This window comes from Lithobates pipiens, unplaced genomic scaffold, assembly GCF_037356315.1.
Source record: "Lithobates pipiens isolate NorthernLeopardFrog02 unplaced genomic scaffold, aLitPip1_a1.2 Scaffold_8, whole genome shotgun sequence".
NCBI classification, from domain to species: domain Eukaryota; kingdom Metazoa; phylum Chordata; class Amphibia; order Anura; family Ranidae; genus Lithobates; species Lithobates pipiens.
In genome coordinates this window covers 648,695,321-648,722,846 of record NW_027507903.1, presented here as the reverse complement: position 1 = coordinate 648,722,846, position 27,526 = coordinate 648,695,321, and the positions used below count along the sequence as shown (strand labels likewise).

Sequence of the window (27,526 nt, the reverse complement as noted above, 5' to 3'; positions counted from 1 at the left end):
AGAAGTGCTGTATTTGTCTGGGGATCATAAGCCAATGAAAGGGATCTTCTTATGCTGTGTACACACAAGCAGGATTTCCTACAGAAAAAGTTAGATGGGAGCTTTTCATTGTATATTCCGATCGTGTGTATGCCCCATCGGACTTTTTAAGTCGAAAATTCGAATGGACCTAGAAAGAGAAAATGTTCAAAATTTTTCCAACTGAACCAATTCCTATCGGGAAAACCACTCGTCTGTATGCTGTTCCGACGTACCAAAAACGATGCATGCTCTGAAGCAAGTACGAGATGGAAGCTATTGGCTACTGGCTATTGAACTTCCTTTTTATAGTCCCGTTGTACGTGTTGTACGTCACCACGTTCTTGACGGTCGGACTTTGGTGTGACCATGTGTACGCAAGACAGCTTGAGCGGAATTCAGTAGGAATTCCGTCGGAGAAACCTTCAGAGTTTATGCCGACGGAAAAACTGCTCGTGTGTACATGGCATTACTGGTCATCATACATTAGTCACCAAAGGTATTAGTGTATGAAGACCAATACCTAAATGTGATATTTATTTGATGAAGGTTCTGGAGGAATATGTACAACTCAGCAGCACCTGACATAAATGTCACATTAGCTCAGCACAATTGACTAGAGCTACAGCATGGCGTGCTGGGTATAGCCAACCCCATTGTTTAGGATTGTGCTGGAAGAGCTTTGTGTATGGATGAGGTATCATATAACGGTTGATGGCTACAGGCTTGTTCACAATTGTCTGTCTATAATTTTTTTCAGTTGCCCAGAAAGCACAATATCAGCTTATACGGATTCTGGTGGCCATTCTTTTCCTTATTCTGGTTGTCTTTATAGGTGTCGTGTTCACCTTCTGTGAGTATTACATCTACAGTTCTAAACTTTATTTATTAGGAAAATAGAGAAAGGTTTTAATTAGAATGTTGACGTAGCATGGGCTTACAATACATGACCAACAGTCTTTGGACCTCTGACCTACAGTATATGAGCTTGTTGGATGGGGTAGGCTCGACCAGTAGTAAGAACTGGATGATGGTGGACTGCAGTGGGGGAAGGGGAATTACTAGAACTGATCTTTAGTGTGTCTCTCCCTAAAGCCGCTGAAAGCCGGTGGGAGGGAGAGGAAGAGAAGCATCTTTCAGTGGCAGCAGGGAGCCACACAAAAGGCTATTGGCTCCTGTAATTGCCACCTTCTTCTTCTGACACAGTCCACCATTTCAGTCATCCCATTCTTACTACTGGCCAAGCCTCCCCTGTGTGCCCGCCCCCCCCCCCCCCACCAATTCTTCTAGTGCAGAAAATTTGCAGGTCTCTGCATATAGTGTGAAGTGTGAAGAAGCCCAAAATGGCCTTCAACAAACTGTTGCTACTTTGATCACTGTCGTATTGATAGAACTTTTTACTAGAAAAATAGTAACCTAGGTGACAGATTTGGGTCTGTGTAAAGTTTCTGACCACAAATGTGGTTGGAAGCCTAAATGGGTTGAAATTGAAGAAATTTGAACATAAAAATGTGTTTTAGTTTTGAAATCTGGATTGGGATTGGAGTTGAATTTGTCCTGAATCCCAATCTCAAAGGTAAGATGACTTTGGATATGTCGTTCTCAGTCATTGGATAACAATTTCTATTATTGTTTTATCTCGTCCAGATAAGAACATCACCGATGAGCTGTCAAGTCTGAGAGAAACTGGTAGGTGGATAAGGAGCTTGTATTGCTGTCTGTCAACCTCTATAAATTATTTCAAAATTGAACATGAAAGTTTTAAAATCCAGATTGGGAGTTGAATTTGGTCTAAATGCAAATATCAGAGGTACAGTGCTGTGAAAAAAGTATTTGTTGATTCAGATCACCATTTAGTTAGATGATTAAACATATTTTAATATTGCACAAAGATAAATAAATACAAAATACAGTTTTTTTTTTTTTTTTTTAAATATGATTCCATTAATTTAGGGAAAAAAGCTGTCCAAACCTGCCTGACCCTATGTGAAAAAGTAATTGCCCCCCCCCCTTGCTAAATGATGAATGAACTGGGATAAACCACATTTTTGGAAAGCTGAGTTAAATACCACTGTTTGGGTGATCAAATACCATGAAAAGAAAGCTCTATTTGCAACATCGCATGACTGCGCAATTGTCAGTTAAATCGACAAAGTGCCTTATCTCAGAAAGTGTTCTGGTCAGGAAGGGGATAAATCCTACCAGGGCTGAAGTGGTTAAAACTAAAACAGCATTTTATAAAAAGAACATCATACCAACAGTCACACATGATGGTGGTAGTTTGATGGTCTTGGTGATGGATGACTTGCCATCACTGATTGAACCATGAATTCTGAGCTCTACCAGAAAATCCTGAAGGAGAATGTCAGGCCATCATTTCTTGACCTCAAGCTTAAGGGCACTGTCAGGAAAGGATCCCTCTGCTGGTGATATCGATCATTTGGCGTGCAGTAGGGATGAGCCGAACACCCCCCAGTTCGGTTCACACCAGAACATGAGAACAGACCGAAAATTTGCTTTAGAGCCCCATTAAAGTCTACAAGACTCAACCGTTCAAAATCAAAAGTGCTAATTTTAAAGGCTAATATGCAAGTTATTGTCCTAAAAAGGGTTTGGGGACCCGGCTCCTGCCCCAGGGGACATGTATCAATGCAAAAAAAAGTTTTAAAAAGAGCCATTTTTTCGGGAGCACTGATTTTAATGATGCTTAAAGTAAAAAAAAGTGAAATATTCCTTTAAATATTGTGCCTGGGGGGTGTCTATAGTATGCCTGTGAAGTGGCACGTGTTTCCGTGTTTAGAAGAGTCCCAAAGTCATTTGAAACTGCTTGCGGTTTTAATGTAATGTCTGGTCCCAGTAATATGGATGAAAATCATTGAGAAAAATGTCATGGGTACCCCCCTGCCCATTACCAGCCCCTTTGGGTCTTGTACGGATATTAAGGGGAACCCCGTACCCAAATTTAAAAAAAAGAAAGGCGTTGGGGCCCCCAGGCCCTTTATACTCAGAACAGCAGTATACAGGCGGTGCAAAAAAGACAGGGACTGTGTAGGTTTGTTGTTAAGTAGAATCTGTTTGTAATTTTGAAGTGGTACATTTTTAAAGTGCAGCTCTAGTCAAAAAATCTATTTTTAAGCTTTTTGAAAAACATAGGGAAGGGTTATCACCCCAGTAAATTTTTTTTTGCTGTTTGTGCACCTCTTCTGAAGATTTCACCTCACTTTCTGTCTCAATGACAAATGTTTTTTGAAAATTTGGGGTTTTTAGTAAAACAAGGATTGGGATAAAGCATCATTGAAGAGGAGACACATTTTTCCCATATCAACACTTACAGGAGAGAATTTCCCTTCCCAGGGGTAGATTTAATTTCACTTCCTGTTGTCTCCTTTTGTTTGCAAGTAGGAGATGTTTGTAAGTTGGATGTTTGAAAGTAGAGGCCTGCCCTATATGCTCTGCAGAAATTTGGGCCTAAGGTGTTGGTGTTACCACAACACTGTAAGCCCTCAAAGTTACTCTTGGTGGGCGCTGGAACACCCTGCTGTGAACTATTATATCAAGAACTGTAATTACATGCCATTGTTGAACAGTGGTAGAAAAATTGGGCCTTTGGTGGTGGTAGTGATGCAGGTGCCATAACACTGTAAGTCTTCGCAGTTACTCTTGGTGGGAGCTGGAACGGGCCCTGCTGTGAAATATTATACCAAGAATTGTAATTACATGCACCTGTTGAACAGGGGCAGCAAAATTGGGCCTTTGGCACTGGTGCCACAACACTGCAACACCTCACAGAAACTCTAGTTGGAGAGCAGCATTGAGTCCTGCGGCAAAGTATTGCATCAAAAATTGTAATTACACGCCCTGTTAAACAGGGGCTGAAAAATTGTGCTTTAGGCACTGGTGCTGGTGCCACGACACTGCAATCCCTCACAGATACTCTAGTTGGAGCGCAGGAATGAGCCCTACTGCAAAGTATTGCATCAAAAATTGTAATTACACGCCCCTGTTAAACAGGGGCAGAAAAATTGGGCCTTAGGCATTGGTGCCACAACACTGCAACACCGAACAGAAACTCTAGTTGGAGAGCAGGAATGAGCCCTGCTGAAAAGTATTGCATTAAAAATTATAATTACATGCCCCTGTTAAACAAGGGCTGAAAAATTGGGCCTTAGGCACTGGTGCTGGTGCCACGACACTGCAGTCCCTCACAGATACTCTAGTTTGAGTGCAGGAATGAGCCCTGCTGCAAAGCATTGCATCAGAAATTGTAATTACACACCCCTGTTAAACAAAGGCTGAAAAATTGGGCCTTAGCCACTGGTGGCGACACCCAGAACCAAAAATGTCCTTCCAAGCTATCAGCGGGATCATTGAGGAGGAAAAGGATAGTCAGTCAGCATAACAGGATAGTCACTCATCATCAGCATAGGCAGTCTAGAAGGGATCTGACATTTAAAAAAAAAAAATAAATAATTGGTTACATCAACTTCAGGTGCTTGGTAGCTGGTGGTGATCCAGGACTGATTCATCTTTATGAAGGTCAGTCGATCAACCGAGTCGGTGGACAGGCGCACCCTGTGATCGGTTACAAAGCCTCCAGCAGCACTGAATGTGCGTTCCGAAAGAACGCTGGATGCAGGACAGGCCAGTAGCTCAATTGCATACTGTACAAGCTCTGGTCACTGATCCATCCTCAAGACTAGGAATGAGCCGAACACCCCCTGGTTCGGTTCACATCAGAACTTTGGAACGGACCGAAAATTTGTGCGAACTTTAGAACTCCATTGAAGTCTATGGGACTCGAATGCAAGATATTGCCCTAAAAGGGGTTTGGGGACCTGGCTCCTGCCCCAGGGGACATGGGTCAATGCCAAAATTGTTTTTAAAAATTGAAGTTTTTTCGGGAGCTTAATGAAGATTTTAATGACGATTAAAGGGAAAAAAGTGAAATATTCCTTTAAATATCGTGCCTGGGGGGTGTCTATAGTATGCCTGTGAAGTGCCACATGCTTCCCATGTTTAGAACAGTCCCTGCACAAAATGACATTTAACGGAAAAAAAAACATTTAAAACTGCTTGCGGTTTTAATGTAATATCTGGTTCCGGCAATATGGATGGAAATCATTGAGAAAAATGGCATAGGTAGCCCCTCCTGCCCATTACCAGCCACTTTGGGTCTTGTACGGATATTAAGGGGAACCCCGTACCCGAATAAAAAAAAGTAAAGGCGTGGGGCCCCCAGGCCCTATATACTCAGAACAGCGGTATACAGGCGGTGCAAACAAGACAGGGACTGTGTAGGTTTGTTGTTAAGTAGAATCTGTTTCTAATTTTGAACTGGTACATTTTGAAAGTGTAGCTCCAGTCAACAAATCTATTTTTAAGCTTTTTGGAAAACATGGGAAGGGTTATCACCCCTATATAAATTTTTGGGCCGTCCGTCTTTTTTCATCTCACTTCCTGTTGTCTACTTCCGTTTGCAAGTAGGAGACGTTTGTAATTTGGATGTTTGAAAGTAGGGGCCTGCCCTATATGCTGTGCAGAAATGGCGGAACAAGGTGTTGGTGTTGCCACAACATTGTAAGCCCGCAAAGTGACTCTTGGTGGGCGCTGGAGCGCCCTGCTGTGAACAATTATATCAAGAATTGTAATTACATGCCATTGTTGAACAGTGGTAGAAAAATTGGGCCTTTGGTGATTGTGGTGGTGGTGCTGGTGCCGCAACACTATAAGTCCTCACAGTTACTCTCGGTGGGCACAGGAACGGGCCCTGCTGTGAAATATTATATAAACAATTGTAATTACATGCCCTTGTTAAACAGGGGTTCAAAAATTGGGCTTTAGGCACTGCTTGCTGGTGCCACAACACTGCAGCCTCTCACAGATACTCTAGTTGGAGTGCAGGAATGAGCCCTGCTGCAAAGTATTGCATCAAAAATTGTATTACATGCTCCCGTTAAACAGGGGCTGAAAAATTGGGCCTATACACTGCAACCTCTACCATATACTCTAGTAGGAGTGCAGGAATGAGCCCTGCTGCAAAGCTTTGCTTTAAAAATTGTAATTACATGCCCCTGTTAAACAGTGGCTGAAAAATTGGGCTGGTGGCACTGGTGCTGATGCCACGACACTGCGACCTCTCCCATATACTCTATTTGGAGTGCAGAAATGAGCCCTGCTGCAAAGTATTGCATCGAAAATTGTAATTACACGACCCTTTTCAGGGGCTGAAAAATTGGGCTGGTGGCATCACCCAGAACCAAAAATGTTCTTCCAAGATATCAGCGAGATCATTGAGGATGAAGAGGACAGTCAGTCAACATAAAAGGACAGGCACTCAGCATCAGCATAGGCAGTCTTGAAGGGATGTGACATTTCAAAAAAAAATATTCAGTTACATCAGCTTCAGGTGCTTGGTAGCTGGTGGTGAGCCAAGACTGATTCATCTTTATGAAGGTCATTCGATCAACCGAGTCGGTGGACAGGTGCGTTCCGAAAGAATGCTGGATGCAGGACAGGCCAGTAGCTCAATTGCATACTGTGCAAGCTCTGGCCAGTAACCCATCCTCAAGACCCAGTAAGCCAGAGGATTTTCGGTGGTAAAGGTGTCCACGTTTGACCTTGCCCCTAGGTTTTCCTGCACCATGTAAATCAAACGCTGGCAGTGGTTGCTGGAACCGATCATACCTTGGGGCTCTCCTTGATCCAAATAATACAAGGACCCTTCCGCAGGCTTTAAGTATAATCATATTAGGGGCGCTAGAACAAATACCAAACAATAAAAAATGTGAAACTTAGTGATCATATAACATCTAAAATAATACACACCATATCACAAAACTGCAATCTACCAAAAAATTGCAACCAAAATAAGGTAAAAAAACAATAATAAGGAAGTCCCAATTAGGTGATGATACCAAAAAGGAAAACAAAAAATAACTAAATAAATATAAATCCAAAAGTCCAAAACAGTGATTTTTTCAGTGAAAAACTCCTTCTGAATCCATAAATCAGAACAACTGCTGAGATCTTCTATAACGTAATGAAAAAATGTCCCTTCACCAAGAATTTACGGACATAGAGAAAACACCCCACTTGTGAAGATATAGATGTCTTCTTACCAGATGCTGTTGACTACTTTAATTAAAAAGATAGTCAAATAAGGCTTATGCAGGTAGAATCCCTGCTCACATGGAATCAGGTGGACCTCCTATGGACAGAAGCTTCTCCTCATAGACTCAGATAGGTCATAAAAAAAGCCAAACAAAAATCCATAGCGTAATACCGTTTAATAAAACATAAACTTTAAAACATAAGGCCAAATGGCTGCTTACATATGTTGGTTCCCAACCTGGCACTGGGGCTGCTTGCTTAAAACAAAAGTTTTCGTAATGGATACGTAGTTCCTCGTGGTGTAAGGCGTGCATTCCACCGAAGGGCAGCCGATGACCAAGGACGACCGGAACTAGACGTAAACGAACGTGACTGGATACCGCCTCGACGTACGTTTCATTTAACACGTCATCAGGAAGCGTACCCAGTCACAAAATCAACGTTCTTTATGGTGTCTCGATCAATCCAACAGACCAATCGAGAAACACTTAATTTATTGCGCAGCCTCAGTCCCACTTAAGGCTAACAGCAGTAATGATTCAATGAAACGTAAATAACAAATAGACGTTTGCAACATATCATCCCAAACAAACGAAGAGATGAATTAAATATTAGAAAATAAAAAAATATATAAAAGATATAATTAGAAAAAGATATAATTAAAAAAAGTGTAATTAAAAAAGTAAATACTACTGATAATCCAATGGGTTTAGTCATTGGAAAAACAGAGGGGATATGTTGCTTGTAATTTACAAAACAACCACTAGATGTCAGTCTATAGTATAAAAATAAATACCCCTTCATAAACAAAAAAGAGGGATGGTTTTTTTCTCTGATTAGTAATTGTAGGTTTCTTCCAAAAAAAATATGTGAAATTCTTAAATATATTACTGCCATTGTCCAAAAGGAAAATCCGGCACTCTTTCTGGTTGACAGATGTGAGGAAAAAAACAAACAAAACCCCCATCACAGACCAGAAAAAACGCCAAATTCAAAAATGGAAAAATGGCAGAAAAATACCTGAATCAAGAAATACGTGAAACTTTTTTTAGTCATTAGACAAAAAACAATTCAAATCAAGCTCTATGTTCATTCCTAGAGGCTGCATAGTTTTTAAATTATATATCCACTTCGTTTCGTTCTTTGATATTTCCCTTTTCATATGGGTTCCTCTCCAATGTTTAGAGATCTTATCGATCCCATAAAATTTACAGAGTGAAGGATCGCTATCATGATGTGTTTTGAAATGTCTTGACACGCTATGGTTTGGAAATCCTTTCTTAATATTTGTAAGATGTTCATTAATCCGAATTCTTAGCTGTCTAGTAGTTCGACCTACATACTGCATGGAACAGGGGCATTCCAGCACATAGGTAACATGGTCTAAGTTACATGTGATTAATGGTTTAATTTTATACTCCAGCTTCGTGACTTGGGATTGAAACTGAATAATCTTCCTTGATGAACCGGGTCCTCTGGTAGTCTTACAAGCTTTGCATCTCATGCAATAATGGAAGCCGGATCCATCAAGGAAGGTTACAAGTTTTTTTGGGGGTCGGGGACATTGCGGGCTAGTTGGTTTCTCAAACTCGGTGCCCTTCTATAGATAAATTTGGGATTCCGTGGAATAATAGAGGCCAAATCATTATCTTGTTGCAAAATAGGCCAATATTTTTTAAAAATAGTTTCTACTTGTCTATACTGCCTATTAAACCCTGTCACAAAGGCTATAGCTCCTTGATGTTCTGGTTTAGCTTTTGATACCAATAAAGTTTGTCTGTCCATTTGTGACACCTGTGTTACAACTTTCTCTAGAATTTTTTGTGAGTAGCCTTTTTCCAAGAACCTACTAGTTAAAACCTTAGCTTGTGAATGGAATTCAGACTCTTCCTCGCAGTTCCGTTTTAATCGCATATATTGTCCTTTCGGGACAGCTCCTATCCACTGTGGATGATGGCAACTATGGTGTGGGCACGTACCCATTTCTGTCTGTGACTTTAAAGTAGGTTTTAGTAACAAACTTGTTATGTTTTTTCATAATAGTAAGGTCCAAGAAATTCACTTCCACCTTACTAAATTCAGCTGCAAACTTCAAGCAATATTGGTTAGCTTTCATATTGCTCAAGAAGTCTTTGAAACTCTCTAACGTACCTTTCCAAAAAAGAATTACATCATCTATATATCTTTTATAGAAAGTAAGAGACTTGTGCATATTTTTATAAATGGTTTCTGATTCCCATTTATTAAGAACAATATTGGCTACGCTGGGAGCATAACGTGCTCCCATGGCCACTCCTGATAGTTGATTGTAATACTCATTGTTGGCCCAGAAGAAGTTATTGCTCATAGCAAGATCCAGGCCTCTAATCAAATAGTTTATCTGAGCCTTTTTTAATTTGGATTCTTTTGTTAGTGCCCACTTTATTGCCGTAAGTGCATCTTTATGTTGAATATTGGTGTAAAGTGATTCAATATCTACCGTAATCATGATGGTGTACCATTCATCCAGCATTTGGAGATCTTCAGTCCCCTCATTGGGACTGATATCCCACCTGAGTCTCCTCGGAGTCAAGCTCTTTTCCATATACATATCAAAGGAAGCTACATCCCACCACAACCTTATTTGTTTTTCCATGTCTGTTTGTAATTGTTTAAAGCCTTTATCTAAGTCTAAATTAAGACTAGGAGTCTGTTGAAAGACCTCCTCTAAATTAATGTGCCTTTCTTTCATAAAATTGAACACATCCATGTCTGCGTGAGTTTTATAGAGTAAACAAGAAAACTTGATACTAGAATTAATGTGAAAATCAAAAAATATCAGAGGGATATTAAAGATTTTGAACAACATAAAGTTTATAAATGGCAGGAAACTCTTCTGGCTACTTCTGGCAATGAGACTTCAGGTGAAAGGGAACCCACCTTAGACTCATTGACCAAAGCCAAACCAGTTTCAAGCACTCCGAAAAAAATCATTACTAAACAAGGGGGTAATTCTAAAACTCACCATTACCCACCCTCTAATTCTTACCCCTACCCCTCTCCCCGTCCGATACATACCTATAATAGGTATAGTCCTTTGGACAATAGATATCCTGATTATCATTATTATGAACCACCAAGAAATCATTTTCCACCGAGGCCCCCTAGAGGTGCCTTCAGAGGTAACTTTAGAGGGAGACCAGGGCCTCATCAAAATCAGTACCGGGGGGGGGGAAGGGAGAGGATGGAAAGGGCCTTATCGTATCCCTCCTACCCCTTACCCCCCACAAGAACTTATAGAAAACGAGGAAAGAGAGGAGGCAGGAGAAAGAAAAAGAAAGAGAGACAAGTAAATGAGGGTATTTTTAACTTAGCAGGCGTCGAGCTTTCTGAGAAAGAATTAGAAATATTAAACCAGGGTCTAAAATTTGCACCTAATAAAGATGTGAACAAGTTTGAATTATTTGTTGACATCGAGAAATACGTGAGGAAACTTAATATTAAAAAATATTTCACTAACCCCAATATAAAAACCAGTATCTCCACCACTGAGTCATCATATGCACATAGTGGGTTGAAAAATAATTCTGTGTTTAATCCCAAGAAAGGGACGCATCACCACATAGAAGTGTTTAAAAACATGGTACAACATGATGTGAGGAATTTAGAAATTAAAAGACAGGCTAAAGGAGTGCGCATGCGCGGCGCCCTGTGATGGTCGCCTGAACACAGGGCTCCGCAATGTCCCAGCCTTTCCGCTCACCCAGCAGCTGAACGCCGCCGAACAACTTAGCGCCTTTTACAGCGGAGGTACCCACCGACACAGGGGCACTAGCGGATGCCAAAAGGGAAAGCGAGGAGAGGGCTGAGCACCCGTCTCGCTGGCCTCCCCGGAGCGGCCGACATATCCAAGATGGCGGCGGAGCAGCCGCCTCACGAGGCCCTCACTGGAACATCAGGCTCTTCTCCCTGGAGGGACAGACTCCACGAAGAGGTATGTGGAGGGGGTCTCCCCCAACAGCTCCAGGGAGGTCCCCAGTCCCCTGCTTCCACAATATCGCTTATTCAGCATACACTGGAGGACTTTCCTGGCCTATCTCCTGAAGGGGATCACAGATCACCACATACAGGTGCTTTCATAAACGCAGCACAGCTCATACCTCAGCCATCCCAGTCCCCGCAGTCACAGGACATGTCTGCTATGTTCTCCAAATTTGCAGAGCTGCTTGATAAGGGGCTAGCGCAGACGGCGTCTAGAATTACCTCTGATATAAAATCTGATCTCCATATGCTAGGCTCCTGCATTGAAAGTATTGAACTTAAAATGGATGCCACGATCGATCGAGTGAACCAGAATTCCGATCGTTTCCAGGAACTACACGATCAACTTGAGGGGGCTTACGCCAAAATCGACGATTTGGAAAATAGATCCCGCAGACTTAATTTCCGCATCAGGGGGCTCCCTGAATCGGTAACAGATGTACATGACGCTGTCCATTCACTCATAAAGACCCTAATCCCTGACATCAGATCACACCGAATGGAACTGGATCGCGCTCACAGAGCCCTGGGCCCCCCCCACCAAGATGGTCTCCCACGCGATATAGTGGTTAAACCGCACTACTATAGCGTCAAGGAAGAGGTGATAAAGAGAGCTCGGTTATCACCCCAACTACAAATTCTGGGTCACCAAATTCAACTATATGCTGACATTTCTCCCTTTACTATCCAAAAAAGGCGATCACTTAAACCATTGCTGACGATCCTGACTCAGAAGAACATTAAGTACTGGTGGTTATTCCCATTTGGCTTGAAGTTTGATTTTAATGGTAAACCTTACCGCTTTACCTCACTCCATGAAGGAGAACTGCTGCTCCGCAAGCTAGGCCTCCTCCCTTCGGATCCACCGTCCCCCATGCAGGCTACTTCTTCTGGGATGGCCAAACGTCCACCACCATCCAGCCCTCTCACTTCACTCTGGATCTCCCCCAAATACAAGAAAGCTAAAGATGGTCTTCCTCCATGATAATGACACAGTCCTATTTTTGGCACAAAAATTTACTTTTTCTGAGGGACTCCTTGTTGTTTTTTTTTCTCTTTTTATGGAGTCTGAACCTTTTTAGGTTCTTTGGTTTCAGGACCTTCTGTTTACCGTTCTCTCTCGTTTTCCCCCCTTTACAACACCTGAGCGGTGTCCAAGTCATCTATCACAGCCATTAGTTATGGTTTGCTACAGGTGTTCAGTTTTATCTGTTGATTTTGTACTGATTGCTTTTAGGTTGGTGTTGTGGGGGCTGGGACGTTCCTCCTGAGCACTCTTTCCTTTCTGGGTGGGACAGTCCCTGAGGGGCCTGTTTCATCTAGTCTGGACGTCTCCTCCGTTGTGAGGATAGAAATGTTGACTTCCTTCGGTGGGTGGAGCCGATATTATCCCCCACCTGGGAAACATGTGTATGCTATGTTTTTCTTTATTGTCTGTTTCATTTTCTTCTTTTTCCTCCTTTCTCTCCCTGATATAGCTCATGAAGCGGTTTCTCTCTCCCTTACGGTTCATATGGAAGCATGGTTGTTGTCCCTGGTGTCCCGCAGTCTGCAGCTGGTAACAAGCGAGAAGGTAGGTCATAAGGGTATCCCTACCTTCTGTACCTTTCTGCTCCATGGCTAACATACCCCACCACAAACCAATATTGCGACTAGCCTCCCATAATGTGCAAGGTCTTAATTCACCAATCAAACGTAAAAAGATTTTCCAGCATTGTCACTCCCTAAAAATTGATATCCTCTTTCTTCAAGAAACACATTTCCCGAAATCTTATCAACCCTCTTTCATTCACGCAAAATTTCCCAAATTTTACTTAGCTAATTCTGACAACAAAACCAAGGGGGTAGGTCTTTTCTTTTCAGGAAGGGTTCAATTTTCTCTAGTTTCCGAATTTAAAGACCCAGGGGGTAGATTCCTTCTTCTTAAAATTATTATCGATGAACAAATTTACTCTCTTATCTCATACTATGCTCCCAACAAGGGGCAAGCACAGTTTTTCCAATCCATGCTTAGTACCTTGTCTCCACTGACGAAGGAATAGTTATTTACGGCGGTGATTCTAATTTAGCTTTTGACTCTGGGGTGGACAAATCACGACCCCCCGGAAGGGATAGGGTTCGTCCGACTAAGCAGAGCCTTAAGGTAGCCAGACAATTATATCACTATGGTCTGATCGATGCCTGGAGGGAACTTAATCCCAGGGTTCGGGATTATACTCACTACTCTAGTCCTCACCAAACTTTTGCAAGAATTGATCATTTCTTTATCCTCCAACAACATATCCCACTAGTGTGTCGGTCATCCATTAGGGACTCTGCTTACTCGGACCATTCCATGGTCCTTCTCTCCATTCAGGGAGGTTCGATTCCTCGATCAGAGTTTCATTGGCGCTTAAATGCCTCCATTCTCAGCAACCCTGTACATGTTACGGAAATAGAACAACATATCCAAGATTACTTCCGCCTCAATGATGTGGAAGACATTTCCCCCTCAATGCTATGGGCAGCTCATAAGGCCACCATAAGGGGAGTCCTCATCCAAATATCTACTAGGTTACGCAAGGCTCGTAAGGCAGAAATTCGCAAACTTGAAAGGGAATTTTCTTCCCTAAGCATAAGTCATAAAGCTAACCCAACACAACTCTCTTTAGATAGGATGGATGTAGCCCGTAATGCTTTAAACCTTGCACTTACTGCGGTGGCTGAAAAAGAACTCAGATGGGAGGGAGGACGCCATTACCAACATAATAATAGTCTTGGTACCCGTCTTGCTAGACGTCTTACCCCTAAAACCAAACTGTTTTCACTTCCCAAAATCCGAATGAAGGATGGTTCACTAACCCAGAATCCCCCTAAAATTTTGGATGCATTTCATGATTTTTATCTCTCCCTCTATAGCAAGGCAGATAGTGGCTCGCATTCCGACGCCATTCATTCATTCTTACAGTCAATTCAAATCCCCACATTGAAGGATCACCACAGGGACGATTTGGAAGCTCCAATTTCTGCAGAAGAAATAGAAGGGGTCATTAAGGACCTTAAGTCAAATTCGGCACCGGGGCCAGGCGGATTCTCGGTGCCTTACTATAAACATTTCTCGCAAACTCTTGCCCCATATCTAGCACGCTTCTTTAATCACCTCAGATCTGGCTCTCCCCTGGATAAAGCCCTAAATTCAGCTTTTGTCACGGTTATTCCCAAACCTGGGAAGGACCCCAGTTGCGTGTCTAATTATAGACCCATATCTTTGATCAACAACGATCTTAAAATCTTAACTAAGCTCTTGGCTAATCGTCTCTCTAAATTCATTAGCTTTTACGTACATACTGACCAAGTGGGTTTTATCCTGGGGAGACAAGGCCCGGATCAAATAAGGAGGGCCGTGGACATAATCTCACTGATGCAGTCCAAGTGGGACGGGGGTCCCCCTCAACAGGGGTGTCTCCTCTCACTGGATCTAATGAAGGCGTTTGACTCAGTTTCCTGGTCGTTCCTGTTCCCCATGCTTGAAAAATGGGGATTTGGACAATCTTTCATGAACATCATCCACGCACTTTACTCGACTCCAGAGGCTCGAATAAAGATGCAGGGATATTTCTCGAACCCCTTCTCGATCCTCAGGGGCACAAGGCAGGGGTGCCCCTTGTCTCCATTGATTTTCGCCATGGTCATTGAAACACTAGCTATATCAATTAGAGCGAACCCTGATATTAAGGGTATAAGATGTGGACCGAAAACACACAAGTGTGCTCTATTTGCTGATGATGTTTTGCTTTTCATTTCCTCTCCGTCCACCTCGCTCCCAGTGATATGCAAACTCCTTAATGATTTTGGCGATATCTCTGGGTTAAGGGTCAACTATGCCAAGTCCTTAGTGCTTAATATCAACCTTACACCTACACTAGTTTCACACCTTAAACATACTTTCCGCTTTGATTGGTCGGAATCGAACCTCCCTTACTTAGGGATACACCTTACAGCTTCAATTGACAAATTGTACTCAGCTAATTTTCCCCAGACATTCCGAAAGCTAGAGGAAGATCTGGCCTTCTGGGATACCCTTAAGTTATCCTGGCTGGGAAGAGTTAATTCGGTTAAAATGACGCTTCTTCCAAGAATATTGTATCTCTTTCGGTCATTACCTATCCCTGTCCCTAAGGACCGCATTCGTAGTTTTCAGTCTAGAATCCTGAAATTTATTTGGGGTTCCAAGGGTCACAGAATCTCTAAAAATACGCTTTTCCGCAATAAAAATCAAGGGGGTCTAGGGGTCCCAAACATCCTTTCATATTATCAGGCGGCGCAACTTTCACAATTATCTACTATATACTTTAAAACTTCTCAGCCAGATTGGGTCCACATGGAGAGACAGGCGGTCCCTAACCATACTTTAGATTACCTCCTTTGGAGCGCACCTAAGTCCAGACCAGCCGTGATGGCACCTACTCTTTCCCACTCCATAGCACTTTGGGACTCTTTGAAAAATAATCATTTTATCACTTCACACTGGAAACCACTCTCCCACATTTTCAGGAATCCCCTCTTCCTTCCGGGGCAGGATATTATGGCCTTCCGTTGGTGGCTAGATAAAGGTTTATATAGGATTGGCCACTTTATTTCACCCTCTGGTCCTTTCTCTTTGGAACACTATATTAAAAAGCATCACCTGCCCGATACTGAAAGATTTCGATTTAATCAAATTTACCATTTTCTAAAGTCGTTGTGGCTTTCAACTGACCCCCCTCTTTCTATCACTGAATACGAACTTTGGTGTGGTCAAGCCATGGAGCAGAAAGGAGGGATATCGGTGATCTATCGCGCTCTTGCCAGGGCGGAAGGTAAAACACTTTTTATGCGGGCATGGGAAACAGATCTACAACAACAATGGTCCTTAGAGGAGTGGCATATGGCGTCTCTTATGGCCTTCAAAGGCTTTCTGAATGCGACTCTCATAGAAACTAACTTGAAGATTCTTATGAGATGGTATATGGTTCCTCTGAGACTAGCTAAAATTTATCCGAATGCCTCTCCCCTTTGTTTCAGAAATTGTGGCCATATAGGCTCTATGTTACATATCTGGTGGGATTGTCCGAAAATTAGGAATATATGGAACAAGGTTTTCCACATCATACGGAAGATCACAACCTTCCCCGTTCATAAAACACCTCAAATAGCTTTACTCAACTTCCCCTTGCAGGGGGTCCCGAAATTAACTCAACAACTCATTAGATTTATTCTGGTCGGAACTAAACTCACTATTGCCAGGGCTTGGAAAAAAACAACGGTTTCCCTGAGAGTGGTCAAAAGGAAAATTTCTTGGATCATGGTACAAGAAAAATCAGTAAGCATATTCCTTAATACGGTAGACAAACATACAGCGATATGGGATCCTTGGATAAATTATACTTCTAAGTGTCTATCCTGACCAGGGACTCCAGGCTGCTGTAGGGTGAGAGAGACCCGCTTCCTTTTTAGCTATCTTTTATCTGTCTCCTTTTCTTTTCCTTCCTTCTTTTCTTCTCTTTCTCTCATCTTTCTTTTGGTTATATTTTACCTATGATTTAGTGCTTCTTATCAGGCCTAGTATAGGTACAACATGAGGTTTAAATCCTCAATAGGATCATAAACCTCTAGCCTCAGATCTGTATCTTGATTTTCATAATCTTATCTGGTTCACTTGGATTAGTTATCTTTAGTTTAAAATTATTCATTGTCCTCCATTTCGGGGCATTCATTTACCGATAATCATTTTAAAGTAGGAGGTCTCATGGAATCCAGATCCTGGGTTAGGTGGGGTCTCAGGGGTCCCGACACAGCAAGTTCCCATGTGGGGTGTTGGATCCAGGAGGCTCGATCTCAAGGTTCTTATATGGGTTCTCTGGAACCATTGGCTCTATTGCTATGAAAATGTTGTTACGTAAGAAGTTTTTATTTCAAGTTTTTCCTGTTTCTCACCAGATATCTTATACTGCTCTGCTTCGCTCAATAACTCTCAGGGTTTATTTTCTGTCTATTCGGTACTCTATTGACTTTTATAATACAATTGTGCACTGTATTAAAATATCATTTGTTCTTGTATTTAAGCTTTCAATAAAAATCTATTGAAATTAAAAGACAGGCTAAAAATAAAACTATATGGGAAGGCATAAAAATGATAGAGGAAAACAAACAGATAGTGATACGAGCAGCAGATAAGGGGGGGGGGGGGGTCTCGTGATACTATCCCGAGATTACTACTACCAGGAGATGGGACGATTACTAAATGACACCTATACTTATAAAAAATTAAACAGTGATCCGACGTTAAAAATAAAAAGATTACTTATAGAGTGGGTAACGGATGGCCTACATAAAGATATTTTAAATCAAAAGGAAGCCGATTATCTTGTACCACATGCTCCTAAAATTCCAGTTATGTATATTTTGCCAAAAATACACAAAAATAGCGAAAGACCACCAGGCCGACCTATAATAAGCGGGATGGAGTCCTTGCTTGCGAGGTTGGGAGAATATCTGGATGATTTTTTCAAGCCACTAGTGAGAAATAGTCCTTCATATTTGAAAGACAGTAGAGATCTGTTAATACTTTTACAAGACTTGATTGCATCAGAAGACACCATCATGATTACGGTAGATATTGAATCACTTTACACCAATATTCAACATAAAGATGCACTTACGGCAATAAAGTGGGCACTAACAAAAGAATCCAAATTAAAAAAGGCTCAGATAAACTATTTGATTAGAGGCCTGGATCTTGCTATGAGCAATAACTTCTTCTGGGCCAACAATGAGTATTACAATCAACTATCAGGAGTGGCCATGGGAGCACGTTATGCTCCCAGCGTGGCCAATATTGTTCTTAATAAATGGGAATCAGAAACCATTTATAAAAATATGCACAAGTCTCTTACTTTCTATAAAAGATATATAGATGATGTAATTCTTTTTTGGAAAGGTACGTTAGAGAGTTTCAAAGACTTCTTGAGCAATATGAATGCTAACCAATATTGCTTGAAGTTTGCAGCTGAATTTAGTAAGGTGGAAGTGAATTTCTTGGACCTTACTATTATGAAAAAACATAACAAGTTTGTTACTAAAACCTACTTTAAAGTCACAGACAGAAATGGGTACGTGCCCACACATAGTTGCCATCATCCACAGTGGATAGGAGCTGTTCCGAAAGGACAATATATGCGATTAAAACGGAACTGCGAGGAAGAGTCTGAATTCCATTCACAAGCTAAGGTTTTAACTAGTAGGTTCTTGGAAAAAGGCTACTCACAAAAAATTCTAGAGAAAGTTGTAACACAGGTGTCACAAATGGACAAGCAAACTTTATTGGTATCAAAAGCTAAACCAGAACATCAAGGAGCTATAGCCTTTGTGACAGGGTTTAATAGGCAGTATAAACAAGTAGAAACTATTTTTAAAAAATATTGGCCTATTTTGCAACAAGATAATGGTTTGGCCTCTATTATTCCACGGAATCCCAAATTTATCTATAGAAGGGCACCGAGTTTGAGAAACCAACTAGCCCGCAATGTCCCCGACCCCCCAAAAAAACTTGTAACCTTCCTTGATGGATCCGGCTTCTATTATTGCATGAGATGCAAAGCTTGTAAGACTACCAGAGGACCCGGTTCATCAAGGAAGATTATTCAGTTTCAATCCCAAGTCACGAAGCTGGAGTATAAAATTAAACCATTAATCACATGTAACTTAGACCATGTTACCTATGTGCTGGAATGCCCCTGTTCCATGCAGTATGTAGGTCGAACTACTAGACAGCTAAGAATTCGGATTAATGAACATCTTACAAATATTAAGAAAGGATTTCCAAACCATAGCGTGTCAAGACATTTCAAAACACATCATGATAGCGATTCTTCACTCTGTAAATTTTATGGGATCGATAAGATCTCTAAACATTGGAGAGGAACCCATATGACAAGGGAAATATCAAAGAACGAAACGAAGTGGATATATAATTTAAAAACTATACAGCCTCTAGGAATGAACATAGAGCTTGATTTGAATTGTTTTTTGTCTAATGACTAAAAAAAGTTTCACGTATTTCTTGATTCAGGTATTTTTCTGCCATTTTTCCATTTTTGAATTTGGCGTTTTTTCTGGTCTGTGATGGGGGTTTTGTTTGTTTTTTTCCTCACATCTGTCAACCAGAAAGAGTGCCGGATTTTCCTTTTGGACAATGGCAGTAATATATTTAAGAATTTCACATATTTTTTTTGGAAGAAACCTACAATTACTAATCAGAGAAAAAAACCATCCCTCTTTTTTGTTTATGAAGGGGTATTTATTTTTATACTATAGACTGACATCTAGTGGTTGTTTTGTAAATTACAAGCAACATATCCCCTCTGTTTTTCCAATGACTAAACCCATTGGATTATCAGTAGTATTTACTTTTTTAATTACACTTTTTTTAATTATATCTTTTTCTAATTATATCTTTTATATATTTTTTTATTTTCTAATATTTAATTCATCTCTTCGTTTGTTTGGGATGATATGTTGCAAACGTCTATTTGTTATTTACGTTTCATTGAATCATTACTGCTGTTAGCCTTAAGTGGGACTGAGGCTGCGCATTAAATTAAGTGTTTCTCGATTGGTCTGTTGGATTGATCGAGACACCATAAAGAACGTTGATTTTGTGACTGGGTACGCTTCCTGATGACGTGTTAAACGAAACGTACGTCGAGGCGGTATCCAGTCACGTTCGTTTACGTCTAGTTCCGGTCGTCCTTGGTCATCGGCTGCCCTTCGGTGGAACGCACGCCTTACACCACGAGGAACTACGTATCCATTACGAAAACTTTTGTTTTAAGCAAGCAGCCCCAGTGCCAGGTTGGGAACCAACATATGTAAGCAGCCATTTGGCCTTATGTTTTAAAGTTTATGTTTTATTAAACGGTATTACGCTATGGATTTTTGTTTGGCTTTTTTTATGACCTATCTGAGTCTATGAGGAGAAGCTTCTGTCCATAGGAGGTCCACCTGATTCCATGTGAGCAGGGATTCTACCTGCATAAGCCTTATTTGACTATCTTTTTAATTAAAGTAGTCAACAGCATCTGGTAAGAAGACATCTATATCTTCACAAGTGGGGTGTTTTCTCTATGTCCGTAAATTCTTGGTGAAGGGACATTTTTTCATTACGTTATAGAAGATCTCAGCAGTTGTTCTGATTTATGGATTCAGAAGGAGTTTTTCACTGAAAAAATCACTGTTTTGGACTTTTGGATTTATATTTATTTAGTTATTTTTTGTTTTCCTTTTTGGTATCATCACCTAATTGGGACTTCACTTATTATTGTTTTTTACCTTATTTTGGTTGCAATTTTTTGGTATATTGCAGTTTTGTGATATGGTGTGTATTATTTTAGATGTTATATGATCACTAAGTTTCACATTTTTTATTGTTTGGTATTTGTTCTAGCGCCCCTAATATGATTATACTTTTAGCACTACAAGTTTTTTTCTTGTTTTTCTAGGGAGCAGCTATTAGTGTTTTATTTAGCACATTTTGAATCACTGATTATCAGATTGTTTATTTTTTCATAAATATTTATATATTTTTTTATTATTTTTAGTGGCGCGGGGTTTAATAGTTGCTGTGTTGTCAGCCACTTTTTTTCACACTTCCGCAGGCTTTGCAGGATCAGGGAGGCCATGCAGCATAGGTTAGCTGAGGCATTCTGTCCGGAGTCCTCTGGGTCACTAAGGGCAACATGATCCGCAGCCACCTCCTCCCAGCCACGTACAAGTCCATGGGTTTCTTGGGACTTTAAATCATCCCTACAAGACTGCTGCTGCTGATGCCGTTTTCCAGGATCCACCTCCATGCTGACACAATCCTCCTCCTCCTCCTCGTCCTCTTCCTCTTCCTGTGTGATGGATGGGACAGCAGGAACACTGTCTGGATAAAGGGGACCTTGAGAGGCAAGGAAGTCCTCCTCTTCCTGCTTCTGTTCTGCCTCAAGTGCCCTGTCCATTATTCCACGCAGCGTATGCTCCAAGAGGTGGACAAGAGGTACAGTGTCACTGATGCATGCACTGTCACTGATCACCATCCTTGTGGCCTCCTCAAATGGTGACAGGACAGTGCATGCATCCCTGATCATGCTCTACTGGCGTGGTGAGAAAAAAACAAGCTCCCCTGACCCTGTCCTGGTGCTGTAGTCGCAAAGGTACTCAGTGATGGCCCTCTGCTGCGTGTGAATCCGCTGCAGCATGGCAAACGTTGAGTTCCACCTGGTGGGCATGTCACATATAAGGCAGTTCTTGGGCAGGTTCAACTCCTTTTGGAGCTCAGCCACGCGAGCACTGGCATTGGCATTAAATGATCGTCGGAAATACACACAGACTTTCCTGGTCTGCTTCAGGACATCCTGTAAGCCCGAGTACCTGCCCAAGAACCGCTGCACCACCAGGTTATGGATGTGAGCCACACAGGGCACATGGGTCAGTTGTCCCTGTCTGCCATTATCGCAAGCCACCATTCCTGTCTTAAGCTGGCGTGGCGTCAACCACCTCTCAGCCTGCCCCTGTTAAGCTGACAAAATATCTGCCCTAGTGTGGCTCCTGTCCCCCAAACAAACCAGCGCAAGCACAGCATGGCATCTTTTTGCCTGCGTACTTGCGTAGCCCCTGGAACGCCTACGGAGCACCGCTGGTTCTGAGGACAGAGCTGGGGCAGGGAAATTTGCCTGCTACAATCGGACGTGGGTGTACTGCTAGCAGAGTGCCCGCAAGCACCTGGCTGTGACACACCTAATTTGACACCTTCATTACTCTCAGTGCAGGTTTCAGAGAGGACTGAAGGTCTACTGGGGTTGGAGATCCCAGCTGATGAGAAGCAAGGAGAGGTCTGCTTTGTTCTTTGGTGTGGGTCTTTAAGGTACGCTTGCCAATGAGCTGCATGGCAGGTCAACATATGTCTGGTCAACCATGCGGTGCCCAAGCGGCTGATGTTTTGGCCACGCGAGATAAGCTTGAGACATATGTTGCAGATAGCAGCGGTGCGATCTGATGCACTTGTCTCAAAAAAGGCCCACACCAAAGAACTTTTGGAATAAGGCGCAGAGGCTGAGCTCTGCGGTGTGATTCAGTCAGTGTGCTGCCCCTAAGCTGGCCCCCAGAGGGCATTCTGCCTCCTTGGAGATGTGCCTCCTCCTCCTCCTCCTCTCTACTACCAGGCACCCATGTGGAGTCAGTGACCTCATCATCCCCTCCCTCTTCATCACTGGAGCAAACCTGGCAGTATGCTGCAGCTTGTGGAACATGACTGCCAGATTGCTGTCCTTCTTGAGCATCCCATAACTCTGCGCTCACGCTACTGCCTTCCTCTAGCTGAGTATCATCATCAGAGCCTTCAAAACACTGGGCATCCTCCTGGATCATGTACCCAACACTGTGCTCAAACAGTTCGGGGACTCCTCAGGAGGACATGGTGGGTCTGGGGAAGGAGCGACTGATGATGACATTGAGACGAGGGAAGAGGATGCGTTGGCAGCTGCTTTGCTAGTACCCTGAGCGTGGGTGAGAGAGGATGAGGAGGATGAAGAGGGCTTGGTTATCCACTCTACCAAGTCTTCGGCATGATGCGGCTCAACACGTCCAGCTGCCGAAAATAAGGACAAGCGTGTCCCATGGCCACGTGTTGATGACGATGCACCGCATCCACGACCAGCACTATTGTCTCTAGACACAGATCTATTGTCTCTACAGCACTATTGTCTCTAGACTCTAGACAAAGACACACATGCCTTCTTTTATTGGCTCGTGACTGTCTGCCTCTCCTTGTTGGCCTTCCAGACATAGTAATGATGTGCAAGGAGAAGGGAAAACCAGCAATTGGGTAGTGTATATTGTGCTGGAGGCACACAACACCCACTAACTCCTGAAGATGCCTGTATGATAGAACACCAGCAATAAAGGGTAGATACAGGTGTATACTGTGCTGTGCTGGAGGCACATAACACCCACTAACTCCTGCAGATGGCTCTATTAGAGAACAGCAATAAAGGGTAGGTACAGGTGTATACTGCGCTGGAGGCACACAACACCCACTAACTCCTGCAGATGCCTTTATTATAGAACACCAGCAATAAAGGGTAGACAGAGGTGTATATTGTGCTGTGCTGGAGGCACACAACACCCACTAACTCCTACAGATGGCTCTATTAGAGAACTTCAGCAATAAAGGGTAGATACAGGTGTATACTGTGATGTGCTTGAGGCACACAACACCCACTAACTCCTGCAGAAGGCTGTATTAGAGAACAACAGCAATAAAGGGTAGGTACAGGTGTATATTGTGCTGTGCTGGAGGCACACAACACCCACTAACTCCTGCATATGGCTCTATTAGAGAACAGCAATAAAGGGTAGACATAGGTCTATACTGCACTGGAGGCACACAATACCCACTTACTCCTGCAGATGACTGTATTAGAGAACACCAGCTATAAAGGGTAGATACAGGTGTATATTGTGCTGTGCTGGAGGCACACAACACCCACTAACTCCTACAGATGGCTCTATTAGAGAACAGCAATAAAGGGTAGACACAAGTGTATACTGCTCTGGGGCCACACAACACCCACTAACTCCTGCATGTGACTGTATTAGAGAACACCAGCAAAAAAGAGTAGGTACAGGTGTATATTGTGCTGTGCTGGAGGCACACAACACACACTAACTCCTGCAGATGGCTGTATTAGAGAACACCAGCAATAAAGGGTAGGCACAGGTGTATGCTGTGCTGGAGGCACACAACACCCACTAACTCCTACAGATGGCTCTATTAGAGTACAGCAATAAAGAGTAGACACAAGTGTATACTGCGCTGGAGGAACACAACACCCACTAACTCCTGCAGATGGCTGTATTAGAGAAAAACAGCAATAAAGGGTATGTACAGGTGTATATTGTCCTGTGCTGGAGGCACACAACACCCACTAACTCCTGCATATGGCTCTATTAGAGAACAGCAATAAAGGGTAGACATAGGTGTATACTGCTCTGGAGGCACACACCACCCACTAACTCCTGCAGGTTGCTGTATTAGAGAACACCAGCAATAAAGGGTAGATACAGGTGTATATTGTGCTGTGCTGGAGGCACACAACACCCACTAACTCCTGCAGATGGCTCTATTAGACAAAAGCAATAAAGGGCAGATACAGATGTATATTGTGCTGGGCTGGAGGCACACAACGCCCACTAACTCCTGCAGATGGCTGTATAAGAGAACTCCAGCAATAAAGGGTAGGTACAGGTGTATATTGTGCTATGCTGGAGGAAAACAACACCCACTAACTCCTGCAGATGGTTCTATTAAAGAACAGCAATAAAGGGTAGGTACAGGTGTATATTGTGCTGGGCTGGAGGCACACAACACCCACTAACTCCTGCATATGGCTCTATTAGAGAACAGCAATAAAGGCTAGACATAGGTGCATACTGCACTGGAGGCACACAATACCCACTTACTCCTGCAGATGACTGTATTAGAGAACACCAGCAATAAAGGGTAGATACAGGTGTATATTGTGCTATGCTGGAGGCACACAACACCCACTAACTTCTACAGATGGCTCTATTAGAGAACAGCAATAAAGAGTAGATGCAAGTGTATACTGCGCTGGGGCCACACAACACCCACTGACTCCTGCATGTGACTGTATTAGAGAACACCAGCAATAAACAGGAGGTACAGGTGTATATTGTGCTGTGCTGGAGGCACACAACACACACTAACTCCTGCAGATGGCTATATTAGAGAACACTAGCAATAAAGGGTAGATACAGGTGTATACTGTGCTTTGCTGGAGGCACATAACACCCACTAACTCCTGCAGATGGCTGTATTAGAGAACACCAGCAATAAAGCGTAGGTACAGGTGTATATTGTGCTGTGCTGGAGGCACACAACACCCACTAACTCCTGCAGATGGCTCTATTAGAGAACAGCAATAAAGGGTAGGTACAGGTGTATACTGCTCTGGAGGCACACAACACCCACTAACTCCTGCAGATGGCTCTATTAGAGAACAACAGCAATAAAGGGTGGGTACAGGTGTATATTGTGCTGTGCTGGAGGCACACAACACCCACTAACTCCTGCAGATGGCTGTATTAGAGAACACCAGCAATAAAGGGCAGGTACAGGTGTATATTGCGCTGTGCTGGAGGCAAACAACACCCACTAACTCCTACAGATGGCTCTATTAGAGAACTTCAGCAATAAAGGGTAGACACAAGTGTATACTGCGCTGGAGGCACACAACACTCACTAACTCCTGCAGATGGCTGTATTAGAGAACACCAGCAATAAAGGGTAGGTAAAGGTATATATTGTGCTGAGCTGGAGGCACACAACACCCATAACCTCCTGCAGATGGCTTTATTAGAGAACAGCAATAAAGGGTAGATACAGGTGTATACTGCTCTGGAGGCACACAACACCCACTAACTTCTGCAGGTTGCTGTATTAGAGAACACCAGCAATAAAGGGTAGATACAGGTGTATATTGTGCTGTGCTGGAGGCACACAACACCCACTAACTCCTGCAGATGGCTCTATTAGACAACAGCAATAAAGGGTAGATACAGGTGTATATTGTGCTGGGCTGGAGACACACAACACCCACTAACTCCTGCAGATGGCTGTATTATAGAACATTAGCAATAAAGGTTAGATATAGGTGTATATTGTGCTATGCTGGAGGAAAACAACACCCACTAACTCCTGCAGATGGTTCTATTAGAGAACAGCTATAAAGGGTAGGTAAAGGTGTATATTGTGCTGGGCTGGAGGCACACAACACCCACTAACTCCTGCAGGTTGCTGTATTAGAAAACACCAGCAATAAAGGGTAGATACAGGTGCATATTGTGCTGTGCTGGAGGCACACAACACCCACTAACTCCTACAGATGGCTCTATTAGAGAACAGCAAGAAAGGGTAGACGCAAGTGTATACTGCGCTGGGGCCACCCAACACCCACTAACTCCTGCATGTGACTGTATTAGAGAACACCAGCAATAAACAGTAGGTTCAGGTGTATATTGTACTGTGCTGGAGGCACACAACACCCACTAACACCTGCAGATGGCTATATTAGAGAACACTAGCAATAAAGGGTAGATACAGGTGTATACTGTGCTGTGCTGGAGGCACATAACACCCACTAACTCCTGCAGATGGCTGTATTAGAGAACAGCAATAAAGGGTAGGTACAGGTGTATACTGCGCTGGAGGCACACAACACCCACTAACTCCTGCAGATGGCTCTATTAGAGAACCACAAGAAAGGGTAGACACAGGTGTATACTGCACCAGAGGCACACAGCACCCACTAACTCCTGCATGTGACTGTATTAGAGAACACCAGCAATAAAGAGTAGATACAGATGTACATTGTGCTGTGCTCGAGGCACACAGCACCCACTAACTCCTGCAGATGGCTGTATTAGAAAACTCCAGCAATAAAGGGTAGGTACAGGTGTATATAGTGTTGTGCTGGAGGCACACAACACCCACTAACTTCTGCAGATGGCTCCATTAGAGAACAGCAATAAAGGGTATACACAGGTGTATACTGCGCTGGAGGCACACAAAACCCACTAACTCCTGCAGATGGCTGTATTAGAGAACACTAGTAATAAAGGGTAGATACAGGTGTATATTGTGCTGTGCTAGAGGCACACAACACCCACTAACTCCTGCAGATATCTCTATTGGAGAACAGCAATAAAGGGTAGTTACAGGTGTATTTTTTGCTGTGCTAGAGGCACACAACACCCACTAACTCCTGCAGATGGCTGTATTAGAGAACATCAGCAATAAAGGGTAGATACAGGTGTATATTGTGCTGTGCTGGAGGCACACAATACCCACTAACTCCTGCAGATGGCTGTATTAGAGAACACCAGCAATAAAGGGTAGGTACAGGTTTATATTGTTCTGTGCTGGAGGCATACAACACCCACTAACTCCTGCAGATGGCTCTATTAGAGAATAGCTATAAAGCGTAGATACAGATGTACATTGTGCTGTGCTCGAGGCACACAACACCCACTAACTCCTGCAGATGGCTGTATTAGAGAACATCAGCAATAAAGGGTAGATACAGGTGTATATTGTGCTGTTCTGGAGGCACACAACACCCACTAACTCCTGCAGATGGCTCTATTAGAGAACTCCAGCAATAAAGGGTAGGTACAGGTGTATATAGTGTTGTGCTGGAGGCACACAAAACCCACTAACTCCGGCAGATGGCTGTATTAGAGAACACTAGTAATAAAGGGTAGATACAGGTGTATATTGTGTTGTGCTAGAGGCACA

At 42.7% G+C, this 27,526-nt stretch overlaps 1 protein-coding gene across 1 annotated transcript in view; it reads left to right on the top strand.

The window, feature by feature from the left end:
- LOC143964187 (C-type lectin domain family 4 member E-like) overlaps positions 1 to 27,526 on the top strand; it is a 161,343-nt gene that overhangs the window by 36,819 nt on the left and 96,998 nt on the right. Inside the window, exons 4-5 of the mRNA XM_077473884.1 lie at positions 779 to 871; positions 1,666 to 1,707. Coding sequence (XP_077330010.1) covers positions 779 to 871; positions 1,666 to 1,707 — 135 coding nt within the window. The remainder of the gene's footprint in view (positions 1 to 778; positions 872 to 1,665; positions 1,708 to 27,526) is intronic.